The sequence below is a fragment of the Narcine bancroftii genome, chromosome 4 (assembly GCF_036971445.1).
Source record: "Narcine bancroftii isolate sNarBan1 chromosome 4, sNarBan1.hap1, whole genome shotgun sequence".
NCBI classification, from domain to species: domain Eukaryota; kingdom Metazoa; phylum Chordata; class Chondrichthyes; order Torpediniformes; family Narcinidae; genus Narcine; species Narcine bancroftii.
The window spans coordinates 233,989,271-234,015,720 of NC_091472.1; the positions used below are offsets into that span (position 1 = coordinate 233,989,271).

The 26,450-nt window shown below is 41.9% G+C and overlaps 1 protein-coding gene across 22 annotated transcripts in view; it reads left to right on the plus strand.

Moving 5' to 3' along the window:
* The window catches only part of LOC138761720 (ras-associated and pleckstrin homology domains-containing protein 1-like), a 285,406-nt gene that overhangs the window by 140,643 nt on the left and 118,313 nt on the right, over positions 1 to 26,450 (plus strand). For all 22 annotated transcript variants that reach the window (XR_011356453.1, XR_011356454.1, XM_069934330.1 and 19 more), the window contains 3 exons: positions 2,746 to 2,865; positions 11,538 to 11,640; positions 22,414 to 22,961. Coding sequence is in view for 20 of the 22 variants with exons in the window: in XM_069934330.1 (XP_069790431.1) it covers positions 2,746 to 2,865; positions 11,538 to 11,640; positions 22,414 to 22,961 (771 nt within the window). In the remaining 2 variants the exon portion in view is untranslated. The remainder of the gene's footprint in view (positions 1 to 2,745; positions 2,866 to 11,537; positions 11,641 to 22,413; positions 22,962 to 26,450) is intronic.

Below are 26,450 nucleotides of genomic sequence, written 5' to 3' on the forward strand. Positions count from 1 at the left end.
CTGTGCCCAAGATAGTTTAAAAGTTTGGAAGCATAAATTTCATGAGCTTCAGCTGTTGGATTGGCAATGTCTCAAGTGGCAGCTGCTTTATTATTATGGTAGAAGCAATTGCTTTTGTATTGAGTAACAATTACATAATTATTGCTGCAAAGATGGTAAAGATAATGTTTAACAGAAACAAAAAGACCAGGAGATGTGAGATGGCATGGTTAGCTTATGTTGAATTTATCTTATTTACATATTGAAGGAGATGCATATGCTGGAAGACTGAAATTCTACAGAAAAGAAAATTTCTCTGATACATAAACTGTTTCTCTCACCACAGATGCTGCCTGAACTGCTAAGTATTTTGAAAATGTTATGGTTTATTTGGCAGAAAATCTTGAGATCATCTTTTTTCTGCTAATTAATTTCTGCCTCATACTCCCTCCCTGAATTTGATGCATTGTTCATCACTGTTTAACTGTAAGGTCCTTGAGTTTGAACTAATACTTCTCCCTTGATTTGGCTTTGCCTATGATTAGCCAGAGTGCCCTGATGCCATGCACCTGTTCTCCATTTAGTGTCAGCATCTCTTGGGAGAAAGAGACTGATGTATGGTTAAGATGCTGAGAAGTGAAGATATAACCAAGGAAGTGTGTGGTATAGTTTTATCCTAATGTCTTGTCAGCCACAAACAAGCCTGCAGCTGACGTTGTCATTACCCCTCCATAAATCTTCGTCCGCGAAGCCAAGCCAAAGAAAGAATGTTCTTTTACACGTGGTGTGGTCGAAAAACATTGCTATTACTTTTGAAACTGTTCACGTTCCATTTTGAAATGGAATGATATGCTAGAGATCAGAATGTAGTTGTATTTCAACTCAAAAGAACATTTGCAGAAAGTACTTTTATTGAGCAGCCCACCCAGTTTTTATGAAGTAAAAACCAAGTGAGTTGAGCAACTCAGTTTAGAGAGAGATCTGCATCAAGTGCAGGAAGAAGAAATTTAGTTTGATGCGGCATCATGTGTGGCACAGGTATCATGGGCTGAAACATTTCCCATGCTATGTTGTACAGAGTTCCATAAAATTGATCACTGTACACATTGATAATCATTAGGACTTGGTGTAAGGTATGTCAGCATTTTAATTATCTGGCTTTTAAACAGGGTTGCAAAAAGTCATTAAGAGGAAACAAAGGGGAGAAATTTAGGGGATGAATCTTCGGACCTGGGTAGCTGAAGTTAATGAACAGTGGAACAATTAAAGAGATGTACACTTTACCCACCCAACCCCAGCTCCTCCAGATCCCAGTGTTTTCTTCGTAATGTTGCAAGTGAGTTCTCTCCAATTAATTCAATTTAAAGATGCAGCCCAGTAACAGGACGCTTCTGATCCAAGAGTCTGCAACCAATTAACCTACCAACTCTGGACATCTTGGGAATGTGGGAGGAAACTGGGGCACCCGGATGAAACCCACGAGGATACAGGGAGAATGTATAAACTGCTTTATGAGAGCAGCAAATTCAAATCTACATTGCTGGTGTGAAAATAATGTTGCATTAACAGCTATGCTAACTCTGCTGCCATATTATTAGCCTCATTGCGTTTTTTAAGTTCTTACTGAATTGTACTACATCACACATTTAGATTCTCATTCCAAATCATCATTTTCCCCATGTGTTCTGTCAAATCCTGTTTATCAAGACTCTCTTTAATGTGCTGTGCTCCAAGGGGAACAGTCCCAGATTTATGTGATCTGATGGTTAATTGCAAATTAAATTTTCTACTATAATGAACCATCCACATACATTTGGTGAGTTTGAAACTGTGGCCTGTCCTCTGTGATTGTGTTCTCTACACCTACCTGGTGAGGTTAATTTTTGGTTTATATATATGTTTCTCATATTTCCATTAAAAACCATATAGTTTTTGATAGCTGTGGAAATAAATAGATCAAACATCCAATTCATTAATTTCTTGTCAATGTTTGGTGTAGTATTTTGTATCTGAGAATTGTTCTCTCTGCACAATTGTACACAGCTGATAATGCTTTACTTTGAATGAGATTTTAAACCAAAACCTTATCTGATCTCTTGGATTCCAAGAGCTGTGGATTTACTTTTAATGTTGAAGCCAATATTTATTCCTCCACTGGCATTACTTAAAATTAATCTTATTGTCACCATATTCCTTGTCTTACAAGCATTAACCATTGTGTTTCCTACATTACATTTCTGCATCTCTTGCAACTCCATTTAAAAGCACTATGCCATGGCCTAAAAAAAATTCTTATTAATACCACTGATGGGCAAGGTTTTTAATTCTTCAATATTGGGGTAAAAATGCTATTACTGATTAACACGAGGAACAGCATTGGTGAAAGCATTTCTGTTACTGCAATGTAGGGAATAGCATTAGTGAGGGAAAGATCTAGCCTAATAACCTGAATACACACGAGATTGATCTCTGAAGCTAAGCAGGTCAGTACTTGGAAGGGAGACTGCCTAGGAACACCAGGCGCCGTAGGTTTATGTGAGGGGCGCTGGACAAAGTGGCGACTCTCTGTCTGCCTTATGGTAGACAAATGTCAAAGAATTTCAAGTCTGTTATATTCTAAATGTAGTATTACATGACAATAATGGAACCTTTACCTTTTTCCTGGGACCTTGGTTTGCCATTTGTAATGGAAGGAATTTAAGATATGTTAATGAAGTCATGTATTAAATTACATCAACAAAATGCTGATTTAATTTTTGGCTACAGATGGATCAAACCTCCGATGAAGATGTGGACCATGCTGCAGAGGAAGATAGTGATAAAGAGGACCAGGACTTGGATAAGATGTTTGGTGCATGGCTTGGTGAACTTGACAAGCTTACTCAGGTAACTGTAAAGGTTTTGGAGAGGGAATGGTCTAAATATTAGTTTATTGCTCTGACATACAAGTTTATTTATCATCAATTGTATTCTCAGAATCACAGAAATATACAGCACAGAACCACTCACCTCTCCCATCCTGGCCATTAATCCCAGGCATAAAAACCACCTGCTAAGGACCTCAACAGGTCAAGCATCATCAGGGGGAAAGGAATTATTGGCTTAATCAGGACTCATGTCGAGGTCATTTCAAGGCATGCTGACATTGAAGAAGTTTTCCTCCTCTTACCAGTCCTCCTGTGCTAATCCAAATTTTTGCAAGTTAGTTCACAAATGCTATATCTGCTATATTGTCATCCATCAATCCTTGTGATGCGCTACATGTTGCAATTTCCAGAAAAATATGCGCTCATTCACCACTACCTGTGCCTTCTATTACCAGGCCAATTTTGGAACCAGTTCATCAACATACCTTCTGGACCAATATACCATGGAGGACTTTGTCAAAAGCCTTACAAAAGACTGAATAGATAACTTATGCGTAGCGGTATCTAGGGTATGGCAGTTTGGGTACGTGCTCTGGGCTCAACTTGCAGGGGGGGGGTGGGGGGTGCCACGTTTCTATCTTGCCCTCCCAATATCAGAGTCCCTAGCCCAATACAGATTCTTCATCCCACTTGAGCACCGCTCCAGGCCAGCCATCTCATTGGGCTGCTTTGGTGCTGTTCCAGCACCTCACAGCGGCAGCTGCTCAATGCAGTACCAATGGGAAAAATGTCATGTTCCATAATCCCCTCTGCAGGTGGATCTGTTCTGTCAGTGCTAGTGCTAGGGAAATGCAGAGAGGTTCCAGTTGCATGGGGGATTATGGGTAAGGAACATGGCCATTTTAGCCATTCCAGGCGGGAATGGTAGTTAATAAACAATAGGCTTGGATGGACCCTGGAGTATCCCTCATCTTGGCGATAGGAATAATAAACCTCAATGTGGTGTGACTTGGTTTGCAATGGAGGGTTCTGTTAGTGAAGGGGGAGGGAACTGGTGGGGAGCAAGAAGGGGGAGGGCCTTTCCCAGGCGAGCTGGTCTCCTGCCTCCTCTTCTCCCTGCTGTCCTTCGATGCCAACACCTGCTACATCTGACGCTCTCTGGACGTTGACACTGGCTTGGATGTCATCCACCTGGTGCTCAAAGCCTTGGACAAGCACTTGTATCTGGAGCTGGAGGCTGGATCCCCACCATGGTGCTTCCGTCTGCCCGGGCCTGGAACCCCTGAGCGTTGTCTGTGCCTGAAGGAGATGCTGGGAGCTCAGTGCCATCATCAGGGCATACCTCAAGGCGCTGCGGGCACTGGTGGCTTGGTGGTCAGCATCCCTCCACCCCCCTGCTAAGCTCAGTCAGCATCTCAACCACCCCCCCCCCCCACCACTCCGACGCAAAGTAGTCTGTCTCCAGCTCTGCTCAGCCTAGGGGCCCCTGTGGGAGTTAATCCACTGGTTCACTTCTAATAAATTACAACGCAACGTGTGAAATTTACAAGGGAATGTCGGGTGGCATGGTTGGTTGTAGTGGTTAGAGCCAGCTCGATTGTCGACTTTATGTGCACTTTTTTTTAAACAGGGGTGGGGGGGAGAGGGGGGTTCGTGCAATTTCAGTGCTTGCCTTAGGGGCGCTATTTTACCTAGATACGCCACTGAACTATGTCTTAATTAACCTCCTTGGTTATCTCAACAAATGTTTGTGAGACATAATCTCCCCTGCTCAAAACTGTGCTGACCCTAATCATTCCTTGCCCTTGCCTTTCCAAGTCAACATAAATCATGATCCTCAGAATCTTCAACAACTTCCCTGCCACTGATGTTCGGCTCACTGATCTGTAATTTCCAGGCTTTTCCCTTCTGTACTTTTAAACCAAGTGAACATTAGCTAATTTCTTGTCTTGATACCTCACCTATGACTAATTAAGCAAAAAAATATTTGTCAGAGCCCCAGTAATCTCTTCCATTGCTTCCCTTGGAATCCTGAGATAGATTTTATCTGGCCCTGGTATTTATTTATCTTGAGTGCTGCAATATTTCTTGCACTTCCTTCTTCCTAAGAGAGAGAGAGATGCTCCAGAACATTAGGATGCCCTCCCTTAACTCCCCAGCCTCTATGTCCTTCTGTCTGGTAAATATTGATGAAAGTGTTCATTTCAGATCTTCCCCCTCTCTCCTTGTTCCGCATATAGATTATCCCTCTGGTCTCTTAGGGAACCTATTCCTTAGTTAGCTCCCTTCTTGTTTTTAATTAACATGATTCTTCTTGATTTTATTTACCAAGGTAATTTCAAGGCCTCTTTTCTTTCCAGCCCTAATTTCTTGAATTTTTCCCATATCTCCTCTCAATCTCATGACTCGTTTGCTAATGGTTTCCTATTACCTGACATAGACTTTGTTTTCTCCATGTGAAACTTCAACATCCTTCATTAATGAGGGTTCCCTGAACTTACTATCTTTGCCTCTTTCCCTGACATGTTTTCTGAACTCTTTATGATCTCATCTTATCCCACTTATCAGATGTTGTTCTCCCTCTAGCAATTGCTCCCAATCTACCTCTCCCAGGTTTTGCCTTACTTTATGGAAATCTGCTTTCTCCCATGTTGCGCCCTGATTAAAGGACAATTTTTTTTTTCTATGACTATCTTCAAGCTTACTGAACTGTGGTCACTGTTCCAAAAGGGTTCCTTCACAGACAATTCAATCACGTTCATTCCCTAAGAAAATGCTGTTCAGCTCACTCCATAGTAGGATTCTCTGCATTTTGCTTCAATATCTCTCAATGTGTTTTATTATTTCCTTGCACTTTGGCAATCCCCATCTGCTACAGCTCTGTTGCTTTTGCACCCTGATATGATCTGTCTGCATATCTGATCCTCTGATTCTTTATGAACGGTTGAGGGTCGTGAGGATCAGTGGTATAACCCCAATAGTTCTATCTCCAAGTCCTGCTGTAATGCTCTCCCTGATCAGCAGAGCATCAATGCCCTCCCTTTTTTTAAACTTCTCTGTCATTTCTGTACGCCAGAATATTGAGCTGCCAGACTTGCTCTTCCCTCGACCACATCTCTGCGATTGCAATAATATCATAATCCTATTTGCTGATCCATGCCCTCAACATGTTTGCCTTACCTGTGAAGCTCCTTGCATTAAAGTAAGTGTAGTTAAACCTACCAGCCCTCTTGTCCTTCCCCTCCTGTCTTGTTCTCTCTTCCCAATGGACTTGTCATTCTGGGTAATTTCCCCCACCATCTCATTTTTTTATAAACCTACTCGAGTTGCACAGCCTAACCTCCTGCAAGGTTATTGCTTCACTCCAGTTCAGATGCAACCTGTCCTTATATAGGGTCATTTCTGCCTCAAAATTGATCTAAAAACCTTGCTCCTGCACCAGGTCTTCAACCATGCATCCATCTGTTCTCTATGTCTAGATTCACTAGCACATGCAACGGGGAGTGATGCTGAGATTACAACCCTTGAAATCTTGCTTTTCAACTTTCTTCTTCACTCCCTAAATTCTTTTTGCAGAACCTCATCTCTCTTGCCTATGTCATTAATAGCAATATGATCTATGAACTTTGGCTACTCACACTCTTTTCCAAGATATCCTTGACCCCGGCATCAAGAAGGGAGCTCACTATTCCTGAGTCTCTCTCTTGGCTACAGAAACACCTGTCTGTCCCTGACAATTGAGTCCTTTAACACTTCTTCCGTCTATATTTCGTTCATTACTGCTGTACAGCAGAACTGATTTCGTGCCACCAACTGGGTTGTGCTGCTTTCCTCTGAAGAAATCCCTCCTCCCTCCCCCATCCATTTTCCGAAGCAGTATCCATACTACCCTTCTGAACTCTTTGGCTGAATTTGGAGTGTGACTATATCCCTGAACCTCCTATCAATGTTCCATTCTGCTTTTTATATGTGTTGTGTTCAGAATAGGTTTGATGGGTTCATAGATAAGCAAGGCTGGACACGTGGAGAAATAGTGGTCTATATTTACAGAGAAGGAAATTCACAAAAAAGGCACACACAGACTTGCATACACAGCACAAATTAATTAATACCAAGAAATGAGGGTTTAACTTCTTCAACACTCACCACCCACAGGCACAGTATACTGAGAAATGAGAGTTCATCTTCAGCACTGTATTGTGTGTAACAAATAAACAAGTATATACATATAAACTTGGTTTCTAACTTCCGCCACAGTTCCAGGATGGGCCCTTGCAGTTGGCCCTATGGAGTGCCTGCAGCCTGGACTTTAGGGATGGTTTGAAGGTAGCAGGAGAGAGAGAAAGAGAGAGAAATATTTTCAATGCAGGACCTGTCCATGTGACCTGCAAGGACAAATCGAGCACCAGTCTCACTTGTGGGTATATCTAACCATTGATTGGCACGGAGGACCAATCACACGTCAATTACAAGGGACAGTCATGCATCAGCCTCACAGGTGGCCTTGATTGGCAGCCAGAGATGTCACATGACCCTCCACAATCCACACTACAGTATGCTCCTCAGTAAATCCAACAGCTGCTTTAACTGATCCATGTGGTCTGAGAGATGCAGCAGCTGGATACACTTCCTGCAAACATGATAATCATGGACTTGTTTTTTTTCCCCAATCTTCCACATTTCACATAGCATATCACTTTGCTATTTCTGCACCTCAATTTATTATTAGGCTTAAATGACTTGCCTTGCCACCAGTCTCCCATTTGAAACCTTCAGCATTTCTACTTCAGCACAACCCTTTTCAAAATGGCCACTCCTTTTTATACGATGTTCCTGCTGCATTGAAACAAATTCACTTTGCTTTGCACTGCTTTTTTAAAACTCCCTGCTGCTGAGGAGAAATATTAGCCATGATATTGATGAATGGCAACACATGCACAAGACCCAAAAGGTCTACTTCTGTTTCTTATGTCATTGTATCAGCTTTTGAAGATGCTTATGTTGGAGTTCTTTTCCCTTTTGTTGAGGGATGGTGCAAACTGGGTTAAAATTCAAGATCTATATGTGCTAAACTTGATCCATTCCATCTTCATTATGAGAAACAGTAGTTTATTGGCTTCCCTCTTGACAGCAATTTTTAACTAAGAAAATTTTTTAAACTTAATTTTTTATTGTTTTTTAAAAAATTTAGAGATACAGCATGGTAACAGGCCATTTCGACCCACGAGCCTGTGCTACCAAACTACACCCTATTGACATACACCCCTGGTAGATTTTGAAGGGTGGGAGGGAAAACCCATGCAGATATGGGGAAAATGTACAAACTCCTGACAGACAGCATGGGGATTCTAATCCTGGTCCTGATCTCTGGAACTGAACAGTGTTGCTCTAACTGCTCTGCTAATGGCTAGGGGCAGGAGGAAGCTATCTGGCCTGTTGAGCCTGATTTGCCATTCAATAAGATCATGGCTGATCTGGTTGGGGACTCAGCTCTACCTACCTGCCTTTTCCCCATCATCCTTACAAGAATGTTTTAGAATATTGTACTAATTGCAGCATCATTGGTTTAGAGAGAGAAATGCCAGCTGGAGAATTTATTGCTATCCCCACTCAGAACCAAACAAAAGTCCCAAACGAGATGTTTTCGTAGATAATCAGTGTATAAAATTTGATTGTTAAATGTATGCAATTGATCATCAATGGCATTCATTGTAATTCAATCCAAATATACCTATCAAGTGAAACGCCTTTAAAGGATTATTTGTTCTACGTTTAACGAAACATGCATGCATTAATTTCACTCCTTCCTAATCAGTTGAGGAATTATTGAGCAATATAACAGAGGTTTTATGCTTCCAATTTGTACTTCAAAGAGCATTTCCATGTATCATGTTACAAGACCATTGGCTTGGCCAAATGCTCTGAAGCCAGGAGAATTGAGGGTAAAGGCATTTGAGACATTTGGGTGCATTAGAACACTGCTGAAGTTGTTTTGGATGGACGATTTGAGATAAAGCAATAGTATACTTGGAGTTGATCGAGAGATTCCAAAATTTTAATATCGATAGCCTTATTTCTTTAAAAAAATGCAATTAGCCCAAGCTCCACTCCGTGTATTATCTCAATTTCTTGCACTCACTTGCCTTAATGTGCTGCATTAACCTATGCTTTCTGTTGTCATGTATTTCACATTACATTTAAAAATTACACCATTACTTTCATTCTATTGTATTTAACTGAAAATGTCAGTCGGCACTCTAATGGAAAAGCCATTTTAAAAGGATCACTTCACACACTGAGGTGCTACAATATCAGTGTATTTAAAATAAGCTGCAATTTGAATACTGCAGTAATAACTAAAACAAAAATTAATTTGAATATTTTTTTTGGTTATTATTCTCTTTTGCTCTTCAAATCTACTGCAGTTAAACTCCCAACAATCCACTTTCCATTTGTTTGGGGAAATCCAAATGGTTCAGCAGGTGTTACAGAGAATTTCAAGGCCCACCTTTACCTCCACACATGGAATCCAAGTTTTCTATACCCGTCTATACATTGGTGTCCTCTGTTCCCAGCAGACAGAGGCCTGGGATACTCCCACTACCCTCCCTTCCTCGCACCCCCCTTGCATGGGGGCCCCTCACGCCCCCCACAGCGTGCCCCTCCACACATCATGCTTTGGATTACCTCGCTTCCCTCCACACCTCATGCTTTGGATTGCTTTGCTCCCCTCCACACCTTGCGCTTAGGATTGCCTCGCTCGCCTCCACAACTTGCGCTTTGGATTGCCTTGCTCCCATCCACACCTCACGCTTTGGATTGCCATGCTCCCCTCCACAACTCGTGCTTTGGATTGCCTCACTCCCTTCTTTGCGCAAGGGTCACTCGCTCCCCTCCACACCTCACCCATTGGATTGACTTGCTCCCCTCCACATCTCACACTTTGGATTGCCTTGCTCCCCTCCACACCTCACGCTTTGGATAGCCTCGCTCGCCTCCACACCTCGTGCTTTGGATCACCTAGCTCGCCTCCACACCTCGCGCTTTGGATCGCCTCGCTCGCCTCCACAGCTCGCGCTTTGGATCGCCTCGCTCGCCTCTGCACCTCGCGCTTTGGATCGCCTTGCTCGCCTCAGCACCTCGCGCTTTGGATTGCCTCGCTCCCCTCCACACCTCACGCTTTGGATTGCCTCGCTCCCCTCCACACCTCACGCTTTGGATTGCCTCGCTCCACTCCACACCTCACGCTTTGGATTGCCTCGCTCCCCTCCACACCTCACGCTTCGGATTGCCTCGCTCCCCTCCACACCTCACGCTTTGGATTGCCTCGCTCCCCTCCACACCTCACGCTTTGGATTGCCTCGCTCCCCTCCACACCTTGCGCTTAGTATTGCCTCGCTCGCCTCCACAACTTACGCTTTGGATTGCCTTGCTCCCAGCCACACCTCACGCTTTGGATTGCCACTCTCCCCTCCACAACTCGTGCTTTGGATTGCCTCACTCCCTTCTTTGCGCAAGGGTCACTCGCTCCCCTCCACACCTCACCCATTGGATTGACTTGCTCCCCTTCACACCTCACGCTTTGGATTGCCTCGATCCCCTCCACACCTCACACTTTGGATTGCTTTGCTCCCCTCCACACCTCGTGCTTTGGATTGCCTCGCTCCCCTCCACACCTCGTGCTTTGGATCACCTCGCTCGCCTCCACACCTGGCGCTTTGGATCGCCTCGCTCGCCTCCACACCTGGCGCTTTGGATCGCCTCGCTCGCCTCCACAGCTCGCGCTTTGGATCGCCTCGCTCGCCTCCGCACCTCGCGCTTTGGATCGCCTCGCTCGCCTCCGCACCTCGTGCTTTGGATCGCCTCGCTCGCCTCCGCACCTCGCGCTTTGGATCGCCTCGCTCGCCTCAGCACCTTGCGCTTTGGATGGCCTCGCTCGCCTCAGCACCTCGCGCTTTGGATTGCCTCGCTCCCGTCCGCACCTCACGCTTTGGATTGCCTCGCTCCCCTCCGCACCTCACGCTTTGGATTGCCTCGCTTCCCTCCGCACCTCACGCTTTGGATTGCCTCGCTCCCCTCCGCACCTCACGCTTTGGATTGCCTCGCTCCCCTCCACACCTCACGCTTTGGATTGCCTCGCTCCCCTCCACACCTCACGCTTTGGATTGCCTCGCTCCCCTCCACACCTCACGCTTTGGATTGCCTCGCTCCCCTCCACACCTCACGCTTTGGATTGCCTCACTCAATTCAACGCAATGAGGCCTTGGGTTCCTGAGCTCTCCTCAACTCCCTGTGGAGAAAAATATCAGTTGGAGAAATTGCTCCTGATGGTTCTCTGGAAGACTGTATTTCTGATTGAGAAACGGAGCCAGGACTTTAGGACCATCCAGGTCTTTTCCCCAAGTGTGTGATGAATAAATTAGAGCTGGTAGGGTATTCAAGCCCTGGTACTAGAGGTCAATATCTCCTATTATAATTGTTCCATTCCTTTCTAACTTGGGTCACAAAAAATTAACAATGTGTCAGAATGCTGGCTCTAGTAAAACAAGATTGTTAATTAAGCTGTGTTCTGTTTGTTTGGAAATGAACAATAATGGCTAATCTTTACACATCACAAAGCCAAATCCTTTCAGAATTATTTTCAATACTTTATAAAATTGAAAATAACATTTCCTTTCTCTTTCTGTTCAGAGTCTCGACACAGGGAAACCCGAAGAGCTCAAGAGGTCTCCGCTTCGACAGGAAACCAATCTTGCAAACTTTTCCTATCGTTTCTCGATGTACAATCTGAATGGTGAGGGCTCTGGTTTTGTGGAAGGAAGCAAATCAAAGTGAAATGTACCATTTTGGTGTTTTGTTTGACAGTCTATAAATATATATTCTGTGAGTGGTTCTTAGATCACATTTACATTATTCTTGTCTGAAAAGGAAGAACAACACTGTGCTCTTTCTTACCAGGCTGCATCTATATTGTCCTCCAACTTCCATTATCCACATTCCCTCATGCCCCTCTCACCCTTCCTCCAGCTCCCCACCCCTTTCCGTCCTTCTATCAGAGGGCTAGCTTTCTTCACGCTCTGCTTCTTCCCCATCAATTTGCAGCTTCTTTCTCTTCTACCCTCCCATCTGTATCCATCATTACTTGCACCTAATACCCTGTGCTCCTCCCACTTCCCCTCCCTCCTCTCATCTTTTAATTCATGTGTCTGCTTGATTTTCTGGAGGACTCTGGCCTTTCAGATGCTGAGTGACCTGCTGAGTTTCTTCAGCACTTTTGTGTATTGCACAAGGCCCCAGCATCTGCAAATGCTTTTGTTTACTTCCTGAAGATTTCCTTGACTTTGAATAATGTGTGACTATTATGGTATGCTGACTGAATATACATTTCATCTTAATTCATAAGCTAATGTTTGCTCTGAATATTTCTTCACATCCTGCATTCAGCTTATGGTGGTGATGTTACTGTCACATCCACATTATGGAGAGCTAGAAAATGTTCATGGCTCAAGTTTGAATAGGCATAAGCATTATATAACTGTTAGATTTTGTGAACCAACCATAATTTTCCCTCAGCTTCCTCATGAGGTAAAGGCTTTATATGAAGAATCATACAAATTCTGCTGATCTGTCAAATTAATGCTGAAAGCAGCTTTCATTTTCCTTAATCCTGGACTAGGGAATGAAAATAAGCACAAATCTAAACTATGCATTTGATTCTAAATGAGTTAAAGGAATGGATAAATTACAATTCATTGTTGATTCATGTGGAATTAAGCTGAATTTTAACTTTCGTTGATTTCTTGTACTTTCTCTTGTATTTTCTAACAGGAGAGCTAATAACCAAGGCAGCATATGATTTTTCATTTTGGCTATTTGCAAGTTAATTTTGCTGGCTACTTTTGGTCTGGACCCCTCTGCTTCTACTTCCAATATACTTCCTACTATTTTTAATTTTCTTTCTCATGGCCTTTTTCCAGATTTTTGTGAAATCATTGCCTCCCATTCATCTCCCCATACTTTTGTTGGACCATCTTCTTCTAGCTATAACAAACTTGGTGTCAAACATTGCAAGGCAGCTGAGCTTGATTTGGTTAATTCCACTAATAAAGAGACCTTTAATGTAAACTTGGCTGATGTGTGAGTGCATCACTTCAAATAATGTCAGCATGTTTTCCCAAGGCTTGTTTGCCTACATCTTCTACTTCATGATTTTCTCAAACTGGTTCTCTGAACCAGTCTTTATCACCTGTTCATAAATACAAGGTTCCCAAATGACAACAAAATTGTGTTATTCCACATGTAACATTTTTGGATACTACATTAATTTGCCAAAACTGTTCCGTATTCCAGGACCTTGCTGCCCACATTTTGTTCATACGTTAATAAAAATTTCAAGCCTGAAATGTTAGTTATGTATCTTTATCTTTGACATTTAAAGTATACTTTTTGACCCGCTGAGTTTCTCCAGCATTATGTTTTTTACTTTTCTATTTTATCTTTACTATACATTATTATCTTAAACTTATCCCTGCATTCACTTTTATCATCAATAGAAATGCTAGGAACTTGTGGACCTCTTGGCCACAAATGTTGAAATCCTTGCTTCATCTCTCTATATTCTCAGTCTGATGGACCAAGAATGAAAGATTTTCTCTAGTGATAAACTTGCACCTTTTTCTTGTTTCTTTGAAATCTCCTGTCAAGCATCTCTAATCAGTTTTCATCCATTAGACCTGCACACCTCCTAGTCACATCCATAGTATTACTCTGAGGATGTAGTATTGCTAACTCAAATGGCCTAGCCAACATTTTTCCCTCAACCATCAAATAGTTGGCTCATGGGAATTCAAGCATAGCACTACTAACAGAGCATAGGTATTCGATGAAGCAGTCATTCAACCAACATCAAACACCTGCAAGTCTAAGGTTGAATTCCCAGGAGCCAACCATTTCAATTCCCCTCAGCTCAGCATCCTACACAGATATGTCTGTCCTCTGCCTCATCCATTGGCAGGGTGATGCCACACGCAAGCCTGAGTGGCAACATGTATTCCTCCTGGACAACCTTAAACCCACAGATTTTTCTAATTTGAGGTAACCCCATTTCTATCCTGTTCTGCTGTTTCATATCTGTAAATACCCTCATTCTTATTTTTATCTCTAACCATCTCCCCTCCTAATGGTCTCTCCATCTCCCATACCTTCTGTCCAATACCCTTTCACCTTTTAGCCCTTACCGATCTTATTCCACCCATCGATGGAGTTGATATCTCCCCTTCACACTTCAGGCTCGATGAATGTTTCCAACCTGAAAGTTGACTGACCATTTCTTCTCATGAATGCTGCCTGACCTGCCAATTTCATACAACAGCTCATTATTTGCTCAGGTTCAAGCATCTGCAGTTTTTGAGTTTTTTTAAAAATTCTCTCTGGTCCCGCTGAATATTTCAGCAGTTTCTGCTTTTATTTCCAGCATTCACTTTGGGCAGTCCATTGAATGTAAACCAGTCTTGGGTGTCCTGAAAGATGTGATGAAAATACAGGTCTGTTTATATTTAATTTAAATTTAGATATAGCATAGTAACAGGCCTTCTGGGCCTTGAGCTCATGACACCCAATTAACCTACAACTCCCATATATTTTGAAGGATGGGAAGAAACCAGGAGAATGTACAAACTCCTTACAGACAGCACCAGATTTGAATCTGTGTTGCTGCCGCTGTAATAGCATGGCACTAACCACTACATTAGCCATGCTGACTAAATGTTAGGAATATAAAAACCTTTTTCCAGGTATCTAAGATAAACTTCTTTTTCCAGGTGATCCAAGCCTGCAATCTATTTTCTCTCCTTGTTTTCTCAAAGCATTTACTGCCTCTTGGAACATAACTTTTATGAAATTGTTCCTGATAGCTAACTAATGGTCTCTGTTAAATGTTGCCTGTATGTGTATCTCATGCAAATGTAAGATGGGCCTTGGCTGTCAATATTTCTTGCCTTATTCCATTTTGAGATATATACCTGAGAAAACTGATATGCATCTTACACCCACTGACCCTTGCTTAAATTCCTGCTTGTTCTTCACTATCTCCTCTGATCTTCACAACCTTCCACATTTCCCCCCCACGCCCCCCCCCAAACACTGCCCTGTCCTCAGTGGAGGCTTTAGCTTCATCCCCCTATCCCCTTTCACTTCAGAGTTTCTGCACAGGCCATGATACCAGACATTTCTCCCCACTTTGGATCTTTTCATTTCCAACAATCACTGAGACATAAACCATCTCAACTTCACCATTCCAGTCACCTGTTCAAATATTGGGGGACGTGACGTGATGGCATTGGTTGGAGACGTAAAAATATGCCACTCCTGGCAAAATTAATTAAAACACGAATAGAATTTAAAAAAAATGTTTCAACATTGAGACTTGTTTTAAAGTTATCTATACTCACTATGAAGAAATCAAAGGCTCAAACTGAAGAAAACAACTTTTAAAGAGGTCAGTATGATTGAATAAGTGGGGCCTACCTTACTGATAGAGCCTGCTGAGATCAACGTGACAAGCGATGGCTAAAGTAAATGTTACTCCAGCACCACTTCCCTGGGAAGCTGACGAAGGTGGTGCTGGAGTTCAGAAGAGAGTTTTTGAAATGTTGTCACAGGAACAACTGCGCATGCATGAGACTGAATCAACATCTCAACGTCATACTAGGGCTAAGCAAAAGATCCAGAGACAAATAAAACAGACTGCAACATCAACTGACGAAGAAGAGGAAGAAATAAGAATAGAAGAGGAAGAAGTTTTAGAATCGGAGGGAGCAGAAGCAATATACTATGGACAAGGCCCCCAACCTATTGCAAGGTATGGAAGAAGACAAATTGAAACTTTTCAAACGACATCTCAAATTGTAGATTCTTCAGCTCAGTTTTCTATGCTTTCAGAACAAATTAAAGCATTGTCCATTCAAATGAATCGGCAATGTGATTGTATGGAAACTGAATCTAATACACAATATGAATATCTTAAAGATTAAATGAGTTCTATTAAAGTTGATATGGCAAAATATGCTAAAACTGTGGATAAAGTTAAAGCTAAAGTTCAGAAGATTGAAGAAGATATTCAGGATTATCATCATAATGTGGAACAATGTAAAGATACAGTTAAAAAAAATGGAAGATTTTTACAGCCTGGGAAGTTCCAAGGAAAGAACTTTTACAGAAAATTGATGTACTGGAAAATCATAATTGTAGAAATAATGTCAAAATTGTAGAACTGCCTGGTCCTAATCTAGTACAGTTTTTTTCAAAAATGGATTCCTGAAATTTTGGGTCCTGAAAACTTTATGAATGGATTGGAATTGGATAGAGCTCATAGACTATTAGAAATAAAAACATTTCTGGGGCAAACACCATGCTCTATCTTAATTAGATGTCTAAGTTACCAAGATAAGGAGCAGTCCAAAATGCTAGAAAACAGCAAGATCCTTTAATGATTGGAAATAATAGTGTTTTTCGACACAGGTTTGAGAACGTCCATTGTTAAAAGAAGGAACGAATTTAATGCAGCAAAATCTCTTTTGTGGAAAAATGGATATGTGTTATGAGCCCAGAGGACCCCAAAACCCAGCAGCAATAGATATTCACCAAGACAAAGGGTTACTTAAACAAAAGTTGCTTTTAATTATCTTTAAACATGAAAACAGGATCAAACTTAACAAACCTAATTTAACCCCCTTCTAATTCTAAGCGCACTTGTATGTAATGTGTGTTTAAGTTTAGAAAAGTTATTTGATTCACAGTCCAATCTCACTTCTCGTTCCTCTAAGTTCACTGGTTGCAGGCAATTCTTAGACCGTGCACAGAATTTAACATTTATGAATCTTCACCAGGCTTTGGTGCTTGAAAGGTAAATGGTTACCGCTCAGGAAGGTTGTTGTCGGTTTTCAGAGAGAGATTCATTGTACGCTGACACCCACAACTGATTCCTTTTTTAATCAGCCACTTCAGGGTATTGCCGAAGAAACTTGCCCCCTCAGGGTTCTCCAGATGATAAACTCTTTCTTTCAGGTCACCACAGAGTGCCTATTTGTTTCTCTTATTCCAAGTGAAACATTAGACAGCCAGTCCTCTACTCTTCCATGAACTACAAGGGCTTTGACCAGACTGAACTAAGCACTGCTACCCATCTTCCAAATGGGGTTTTCCACAAGCTTCCAGTTGCTGCTGCTTACTATAAAACTGTGGAACTGATCTGTGCCTCTCTCTCTCTCTCTCTCTCTCTCTCAGAGAGAAAGCCTGTTTGTCTCTCTCTGCTTGCAAAACCACATGACCCTCTTCGTACAGCAAGTTACACTCCCAAACAGAATGCAGCTCTGATGTTCTTTCATCTGTAGCCTTTTTGTAACAACAATCCATTAGTTTCTTGGGCACTCTCCAAAGCTTCTGCAAAAGTTATGGGGCCAACATGTCTAGCATGAGCAGAGCTCCAGTATTTTAAATAAGATCTGTTTTAAAATGTTTGTATGTGACCTACAGTAACAAACCTGTCCCACACCTCTCCCAAAAACATATCTATATTCTGTCACATATAAATTTGCTCTTCATTACACAGCTGTACATAGTTTTTTTGGGAGAAAATCAATCATGATTTTTTTACTGACTAGAATGAAGCTTTGGAGTTTGCTAATTCATTGCCTGATAATAAACAAAATGCTACTCAAAGTTATCCTTCTCAACAACCCAAATTGAGTCAAGATAAACTGCAAGATAGATCTCAAATGCTGGAGCACAGGGTATCAATTGACATTGATGATGATCAAGTAAAGATCTCAAAGAAGCTTACCATACTTGATTAAATGATATATGCTTTTTATATTCTGTTACGGGGGAGCCAGACTTTTTGTCCTCTCCTTCTACAGCCGCATGCCACTTAGTGACGAAGGCCACTTCCTGTATAATGGAGGGGAGTAGTACTGGTTTTTATATATCAGTACTTTTTTGGGGGGATTTTTTTTCTATTTTTTTAGGGGGTTCTTGCTTTCCATTACTTGGAAATGTTATTCATTTTTAGAAACTGCTGTGGAGCTGGGGTCTGTTGGGTGAGTGGCGAGTTATTTATTTTAAAATTTATAATATGGCGGAGGGGGGGGGCGTGGTGTGATGACGTAGGAGAAAAATGTGGGTAGTCATTTCTCCCGGTGGATTTGTGAAAAACCCGTTTAGAAATGCCCTTTAAATATATACATTTTAATAGTGTATTATTGGAACAGCTGGAAATAATTATGAAGCAAAACTAGAGCTCAAACCATGAAAAAAAACAATTTTAAAACAACTGGTGAGCATGGAAGAGGTGCAGCCTACCTCGGAGCTGGATTCAGGCGACTCAGGTAATGTTCCTCCTTGCTCCTAGCAATGACAGCTGGCTACCCTAAGGATAACACTGTTGCATGAGCTGCAGAGCCCTGGACAAGATAGTGCTGACACAAAGCGACATTCTTCTGAAGAAACTGAAGAGTCTTCGCACATGCGCACTATTCCTCGTATTTTTCTCCCGTGGGCGGGGAGGGAGGGGCTGGTGCTTGCCAGTCCAGCGAGACTGGATGGTTCTAAGACCCGGGGGTGGGGGGGGGGGGCGGTGTGGAAAGTATAAAAAGTAATGGTGGTGGAAGCAGAAGAACTGGGAGCAGGAGCAGCAGAAGAATTTCAAGAATCAAGTTCAGAAGAATTGCAATTTAGTGAACAAGAAGAAATACCTGTTGCAGCTTAGGGTAGGCATTTAGCTAAACATAAAGACTATTTTGAATAATAAGCTTTCAAAATGTGATGGCAGATATTTCAACTGTTAAAGCTAATGTTGCAAAATATGCAAAAGTTGTGGATAAAGTACAAGAGAAGGTTAAGAAAATGGAAGGTAAGCTGGAGAATTCTGTTTGTGATATTGATCAGTGTCAACAAAAGTTGAATACTTTTGATGATTCTTTTACTGGATGGAGGATAGAGAAAAATGATTTACTGAAGAAAATTGATTCATTGGAGAATCAGAGCCGGAAAATAATGTGAAGATAATGGGTTTGCCAGAAGATTTTGAAGGCTCTGAACCAGTTAAATTCTTTCAAAAATGGATATCTGATATCTTAGGAGCAGATTTGCTTCCAAATGGATTGGAACTGGATAGAGCCCATAGAAGGAAACCTCTGCCTGGTCAACCACCTCAATCTGTTTTGGTCAGGTGTTTACGTTATCAGGATAGAGAATTAATTCTAAGGATTGGCAGTTCAAAGCACACGGAAGCATGGAGGTCCATTCATGGTTCAGAACAGAAGACTTTTTTAAATGCGGATCTTAGCCAAAATATTATTAAAAGACACAAAGAATTTAATTTGGCGAAAACAGTCCTCTGGCAGAAGAGTTATAAATTTGCTTTTAGATTCCCTGCTGTTATAAAAGTTATTTTTATGGGGAATATGAATCTCATTTTTTGAGGATGATGGAGATGCATTGATTTTTGCTAATTATTTGCCCAATCTTACAAAGAGTCGGTGTTCGTCTTCTCAAGAATCGAAGAGAGTTGCTAAGAAGAATGGTAATGGTGTTCGGAAGGAGAAAAAGAAGAATCGATTGGAGGAGATGCAAAAAAAGGAATCAAGTGATTCTGAAGAGATCTTGATTGATGATGAACAAGTGAATAGAGACTTGGAGGATGCTTATCAGACCTGAATTTATTGTGTTTTTTCTGTTATTTCTGTTCGGGAGAGATGCAAAATCTCATTGTAGCTCACCTGACACCATCGCTCATTTAGTGGCTTAGCCCGCTACCGGTGTTATAAGGGGAGTAGTATTTTTAGTACTTAAAGGGGAAATATATTGTTTTGAGTATGTTTTTGTTTTTTTCTTTTATTCATTGAGGAGATTTGGATTAATAATTTTTATCTGGATGGAGACCCTGGTGCACAGATTGAGATCTTTATGAAATTAGATGGCTAATTTAAAATTTGCTACATTTAATGTGAATGGGCTCAATAATCCAATTAAAAATGAGAGAGTGTTAACTAATATTAAGAAATTAAAAGTTGATTGTGTGGCGGCACACATCGCGATGCAGAGGAACCAGCAATTGATTTGAATTTCTATTTCAACTTTGATAATCTTTTCTTTTTAGGGGGTAGATGGGAGGGAGGGAGGAGGGTGGTAGGGAGGGATTAGATTTATATACCACATGTATTTCTTTTTATATATATAATCCATTATTAATTGAAATGTAATTGTGGTTTTTAAAATTTTTAAATAAAATATTTAAAAAAACCCTATTCAGATATTATCCCTTCGAAATGCAATGCTCTCCATTCTCTCCGCACCAATCCCAACCTCACTATCAAACTTGCAGACAAGGGTGATACTGTTGTAAACTGTGCATTGACCTTCACCTTGCTGAGGCCAGATGACAGTTCTGACACCCTTTTACTCGTTGAACAAGACCTTACAAAGAAACCAATCGCTCTGTTGGTACCTACCTCTTTATTGGCAAGAAGAGGGATATTGACTTGTATTTACTTCACTCTCGCCACATTTTTGGGACCCAAAACAGTGAACAGCAAAAACATCATGGTCCCATTTAATGCCAAATCAACGCCCCAACAAATTGGAGGAACAACACCTTGTCTTCCATTTTGGCAGCCTGAAATCAGACAGCATCAATATTGACTTCTCAATTTCCATTAACGCACTGCCCCCAGTCATTTTTTCTTTCCTTAAGCAATCTGTTGTCCTGCAGCTCCTCTCCCACTTCCTCAGAGAGCTACTCTTCTTAGCCCTCTGCCCCCTCCCCTAATCACTTCTCAACTTTCTCTTCTACCTTCCCACCTGTGTCCACCTATTACTTTTTGCCTGTTAACCACTCCACACTTTTTATTCAGGTGTCTTTTCGGTTTTTTTCCATATTGCTGACTGAAACATTTCATTCAGGCCTGAACCATTAGCACTTTTGTGTATTATATGTATCTTATCTGAAAACTGGCCAAATGACCAAAAATATGTTTTTTCTTTGGCTTGGCTTCGCGGACGAAGATTTATGGAGGGGGTAAAAAGTCCACGTCAGCTGCAGGCTCGTTTGTGGCTGACAAGTCCGATGCGGGACAGGCAGACACGATTGCAGCGGTTGCAAGGGAAAATTGGTTGGTTGGGGTTGGGTGTTGGGTTTTTCCTCCTTTGCCTTTTGTCAGTGAGGTGGGCTCTGCGGTCTTCTTCAAAGGAGGTTGCTGCCCGCCAAACTGTGAGGCGCCAAGATGCACGGTTTGAGGCGTTATCAGCCCACTGGCGGTGGTCAATGTGGCAGGCACCAAGAGATTTCTTTAGGCGGTCCTTGTACCTTTTCTTTGGTGCACCTCTGTCACGGTGGCCAGTGGAGAGCTCGCCATATAACACGATCTTGGGAAGGCGATGGTCCTCCATTCTGGAGACGTGACCCATCCAGCGCAGCTGGATCTTCAGCAGCGTGGACTCGATGCTGTCGACCTCTGCCATCTCGAGTACTTCGACGTTAGGGGTGTAAGCGCTCCAATGGATGTTGAGGATGGAGCGGAGACAACGCTGGTGGAAGCGTTCTAGGAGCCGTAGGTGGTGTCGGTAGAGGACCCATGATTCGGAGCCGAACAGGAGTGTGGGTATGACAACGGCTCTGTATACGCTTATCTTTGTTAACCACTCCACACTTTTTATTCAGGTGTTTTTTTCCATATTGCTGACTGAAACATTTCATTCAGGCCTGAACCATTAGCACTTTTGTGTATTATATGTATCTTATCTGAAAACTGGCCAAATGACCAAAAATATGTATCCACTGAGCAAAGCACAAAGGTCAAAATGCATGGGAAATGGTAAAAAAAGGAATAACTTATTGCTAATGTCATTTTTTTTCCAAGGCACAGCATTGAAAGGGACTGGAACTGGATGTTTCCCTGTACACTTTCGCATTCCTAGCTCCACCTGCTGGTTGAAATGAAACATGAAATGTTAAAGACATTATGATTGTAGTAAAAACACAGAGTTACTGGAAAAGAAGGGCTCAGGCCTGAAATATCAGTAAGATATCTTTGCATCCTATGGACACTGCGAGGCTGGCTGAGTTCCTCCATTATCTCTGTGCTTTTATTCCCCATACTGGTTGTGCTTGGGGGAGGTGGGGTGGGTGTACTTTCTGTCGCTATTTTATTGTGGTATGATCTTTGTCCATTCATTCTACTTAGATTGGTGTATTGAACCCCAGTTATTTTTGACTTGTTCCAGATGAGTTAAGGATAACACAAAGTTGCCTTTCTGCTCTAATCACCTCTTGCTCCACCATTATCTGTGCTTAGTGTAGATCCCTTGTAAATTGCTAGATTGGAGGAATATCCAAAAAACATCTTTATCTTGGAATGAAACATGGTCATCTTCACTCCAAATGTGACTTCAATCTGATCCAGATTTCCATTCCTGTTGATCAGCGCCAGGAGTGGCATCATTTCTGTTGATCATCAGGATATGTGGACATCTTTTTCTTTGTCTAATTTTATTTGTGCTGTGTCACTTTCAGAGGCTCTGAGCCAAGGAGATGGAGTGGATCTGGATGCACTTATGGCAGATCTCTGCTCGATGGAACAGGAGCTCAGTAGTATCAATAAGGAACCTTCCAGACAAGACAGTGTTGTGAAAAAATCTCACAAGGAGGTGATTCCTGGGAAGATGCACAGCAAAGAAACCAAACCAGTTCAGAAACAGTCCACTAATCAGACAACTAAGCATGGAAGTTTGAAAGGATCTTCAACAAGAAGTCCCAAATCTTTACATTCCAACTTTTCTCTAGATGATATCACTGCCCAACTGGAACAGGCCTCCATCAGTATGGATGAAGCAGCACGTCAGACCAGCTCCATGACTCATGATAGAAAGCCCAATGAGTCCAGTCAACATAGGCGAACAGGATCGGCTGGAACTGTCAGTGATGCAGATATTCGCTCAACTAGTACTTCATCTCGATCCAGTATTACCTCTGCTACATCAAGCCAGGATTCTTTGGACATTGACAAGGTTACTCGACCACAGGATCTCGATTTGAACCATCAAGGTCAACCTACCACAGAGGTAGTAAAGAGATAATTACTTCATTATAGTTATACCATTGTGTTACATGCAGATTTAAATTGTATATCTGTTGGCAAATTAAATTGCATTAGAAAGGATGAGTAAGTTGAGAATTCAGGCATGCTGCTATCCTTGATATCATGTTCGATAGCAAGATCATAGGTGATCTATTACTTCTGTTGTTTCCCTGCTTTCCTTATTTCTTCTGGTCCCATCAAGTGTGTGCGGTTAAAAAGGATTTTATCTTTGCTGTCAATTTGGCAATACAGGTAGTCCCTGACTTACAACCTATGTGACTTACAATCATCTGCACCTACGACTGAATTAAAAAGTATTATATATTAAAAACATAAAATTTACACGGTTTATATTGTATTTAACAAGCTACAACAGGAATACAGGGTATGTAAGAGCCAAAATGTGTGTACTTACCTTGTTAGTCAGTGTTCTGGGCGTGGCCATCTTGATTCCTGTGCGAATGCGGATCTTCGTTAGGCACATGCACAGTGGGATCGCGTATTGTAGTTCGATTGGCTCATGTGCGAGAGTTAAGGATGCGATTTCAATATCGTCAGGAGGCTTAACTCTCGTGCAAATGCCAACAAAACTCCAATATGTGAACTGACTGAGGCTCGCGCATGTGCTAACAGATGACTCGGTCATGCGCATAGGAATCAAAATGGCCCAGGATCCTGGAATGCCGACAAAGTAAGCATGGATCAGAATATGGAAAGGTTCACCAAGGTTGATCAATAAATTCAGGAAGCTTTAAGTTGTTATCATCAAATGTACGATGAAAAAAATTTTAATTAAAAAGTTTGCTTGAAGACTTCAGTACTTAACGCATGTGGGCACGTTTCCGACTTGCGTCCGTTCCGAGATTCTTTGATCCCCATTATGGTCGTAAGTCAGGGACTACCTGTATAGTTCTTTGAATTCTCAACCAGCTAGCTTACAGTAGGCTTGAAACTTGGATTTGGACATACCACAACTCAGCACCTATCTGTAAAATAGGGGAACGTTTTGAGTCTGGAGATAGCATATCTGTACACCAATTAGTATCTCAACTAGTATGAAGTTTATACTGATTTATTTTCATGCATTAGTGTAACTATGCCATTAATTTTTCAGTCTTTGCTGACTGATCTCTGCATGAATGAGTGCAGGAAGCCATGAATAACTGCATTAGGAATGGGGAGAACTCAGTCACAGCCTCCATTTTGATCATGATCAGTAACTCCTAGGTGCCAAACTGGGGTCAGATCAGACTCAGCCATGATACCCCCACAGTTAATTGTGAAATGACAGAATTTAAGAATAATCCAACAGAATAGCAAACCACTCAGTCCATTGGTTCTTTCCTTAAAGCCCTGCTGAATCTTCCTTTTCAAATATTAAGCTGCTTTTCAAAAATACTGTTGATTCTTTAATGATGTTTTAATTCACACCATAATATTTTTAAATTGCAAGCAATATCAGAATAAAATATCTCCTTCCTTCTAGTTCACTTGCTATTTAGTTTAAACCTATATGCTCTGATTATTTACTGAAGCAGTGTGTGAGATATCCTCATCAAATCTCTCCTTTAATTTCTCTATTCCAAAGAGAAGAAAACTAACTTCTTTGGTCATGTGAAGCTTTTTTGTTCCTGATATTAAATGTACTCTGCAATTCTTCACCCTCAATTACCCCACCAGCACATTTGCTATTCTTTGTTAAGTTTGGACCCAAGATTGATGTTCAGCTGGGAAAAAGTGAATATACAAGGAACTAACACAGTTTATTTATGTGACTGAATGTAGCAAGACATGAAAAACAGATGCCAGGCAATGATCATCTCCAACAAGACCCTTGATATTCATTGAAATAACCATAATTGAGCCACCCCCCCCCCCCCCCCATTAGTTAATTTGGCTAATCATATAATTATTGTGGATATGAGATAAGGTCAATGGCTGATTACCCTTTGGCAAGTGACTCATCTCCTGGTTCTCTAACATGTCAGAAATGTGATGGAATACACATTTTTAAAGGTAAAGGTTCCATTGTGGTCACGTAATACTACATTTAGAATGTAACATACATGAAATTCTTTAACTTTTGTCTACCAGAAGGCAGACAAGAGAGTCATCAGTTTGGCCAGTGCCCCTCACAGAAACCTACAGCATCTAGTGTTCCTAGACAGTCTTCCCTCCAAATACTGATCCGTCCTGAGCCTGCTTAGCTTCTGACATCAACAGTCTCAGGCGTATTCAGGCTATTAGGTGTTCAAAGATTAAATCATCCAAATTAAATCTGTCTGCTTAATTAACATCCCATCTATCTTCTCAAACATTCATTTCCTCCATCACAAGCAACCATTCAGCAAACATCATTCACAAAATGCATCATAGCAACTTAACAAGGAATATCCAACACCACGAAGTTTCTATTCCCAGGAATAATGGTGACAGGGGACAATGAACTGTTTGGCTATTTCTTCGCTGTCACCAGTTCAAAGTCCTAAATTCCCTTCTAACATCATCAAAGGAATATCTTCATCACATAAAATACATATGTCAAAGAAGACAGCACACTAACTATTTTCCTCAAGGAAATTAGAAATTGACAATAGCGAATTAGAAATTGACAATAGCGCTTTGGTCTTCCCAACAGTATTCACATCCTGAGATTTTTAAGTTTGAAACAACTTTCCTCAGTTTGCTAAATTATTTGTTATAATCATCCGAATATGTTGAAAAATATCTTGCATGCCCAAAGCCAGGTCTTTTGTTTATATTGTAGCGGCGGTACACTGCCAACTGAAGGATCACACATCCAGACGGGTTGAGTTCAGTGAGTAAAAATTGATTTATTGCAGGCTGCCTGGCTGGTGTTATACTCCCAGCTCAGACCTGGCTGAGAACTGCGCTGGGGGGCCCTGACGTCACTGGGGCGTCACATGGGTCCCCAAGCACGGGATTCTGAGCCCGGTGCTCAGAAAACCCCAGACGGCACCATTTTGACCAGCTGCCCCGCCACGTGTGTTCACCTGCCTAATGACGTACCATAACACAGCCCCCCCCCCACCCCAGAACTGGCGCCAATGTCCTTTTTTGCCGGGCGGCCTCGCTTCTTGGGTTGGGCCACAACTACTGGTTCAGTGGAGTCAAGGTGGGCTGGCTTTAACCTGACCACCGTAAACAGTTCCCTCTTACCACTGATGTCCAGTGTGAAAGTGGATCCTGAATGCTGGATGACTTTGTGCAGCCCTTCGTATGGTCTTTGTAGAGGTGCTGTGGATGGGCCCCGTCTGATAAAAACGTACTCTGTTGAGCACAGCTCGCTGGGAACATAAGAGGCCCGTGTGCCATATCTGGGCGGCGGTGGGGGTGTGAAGAAGTCCAACTGAGCCTGGAGGCGGGAAAGTAGACCGTGCGGTGACTGCTGGGGGTTGTGAGGTGCGTTGATTAACTCACCGGGTAGGGCTAGCGGTGCACCATCGATCAG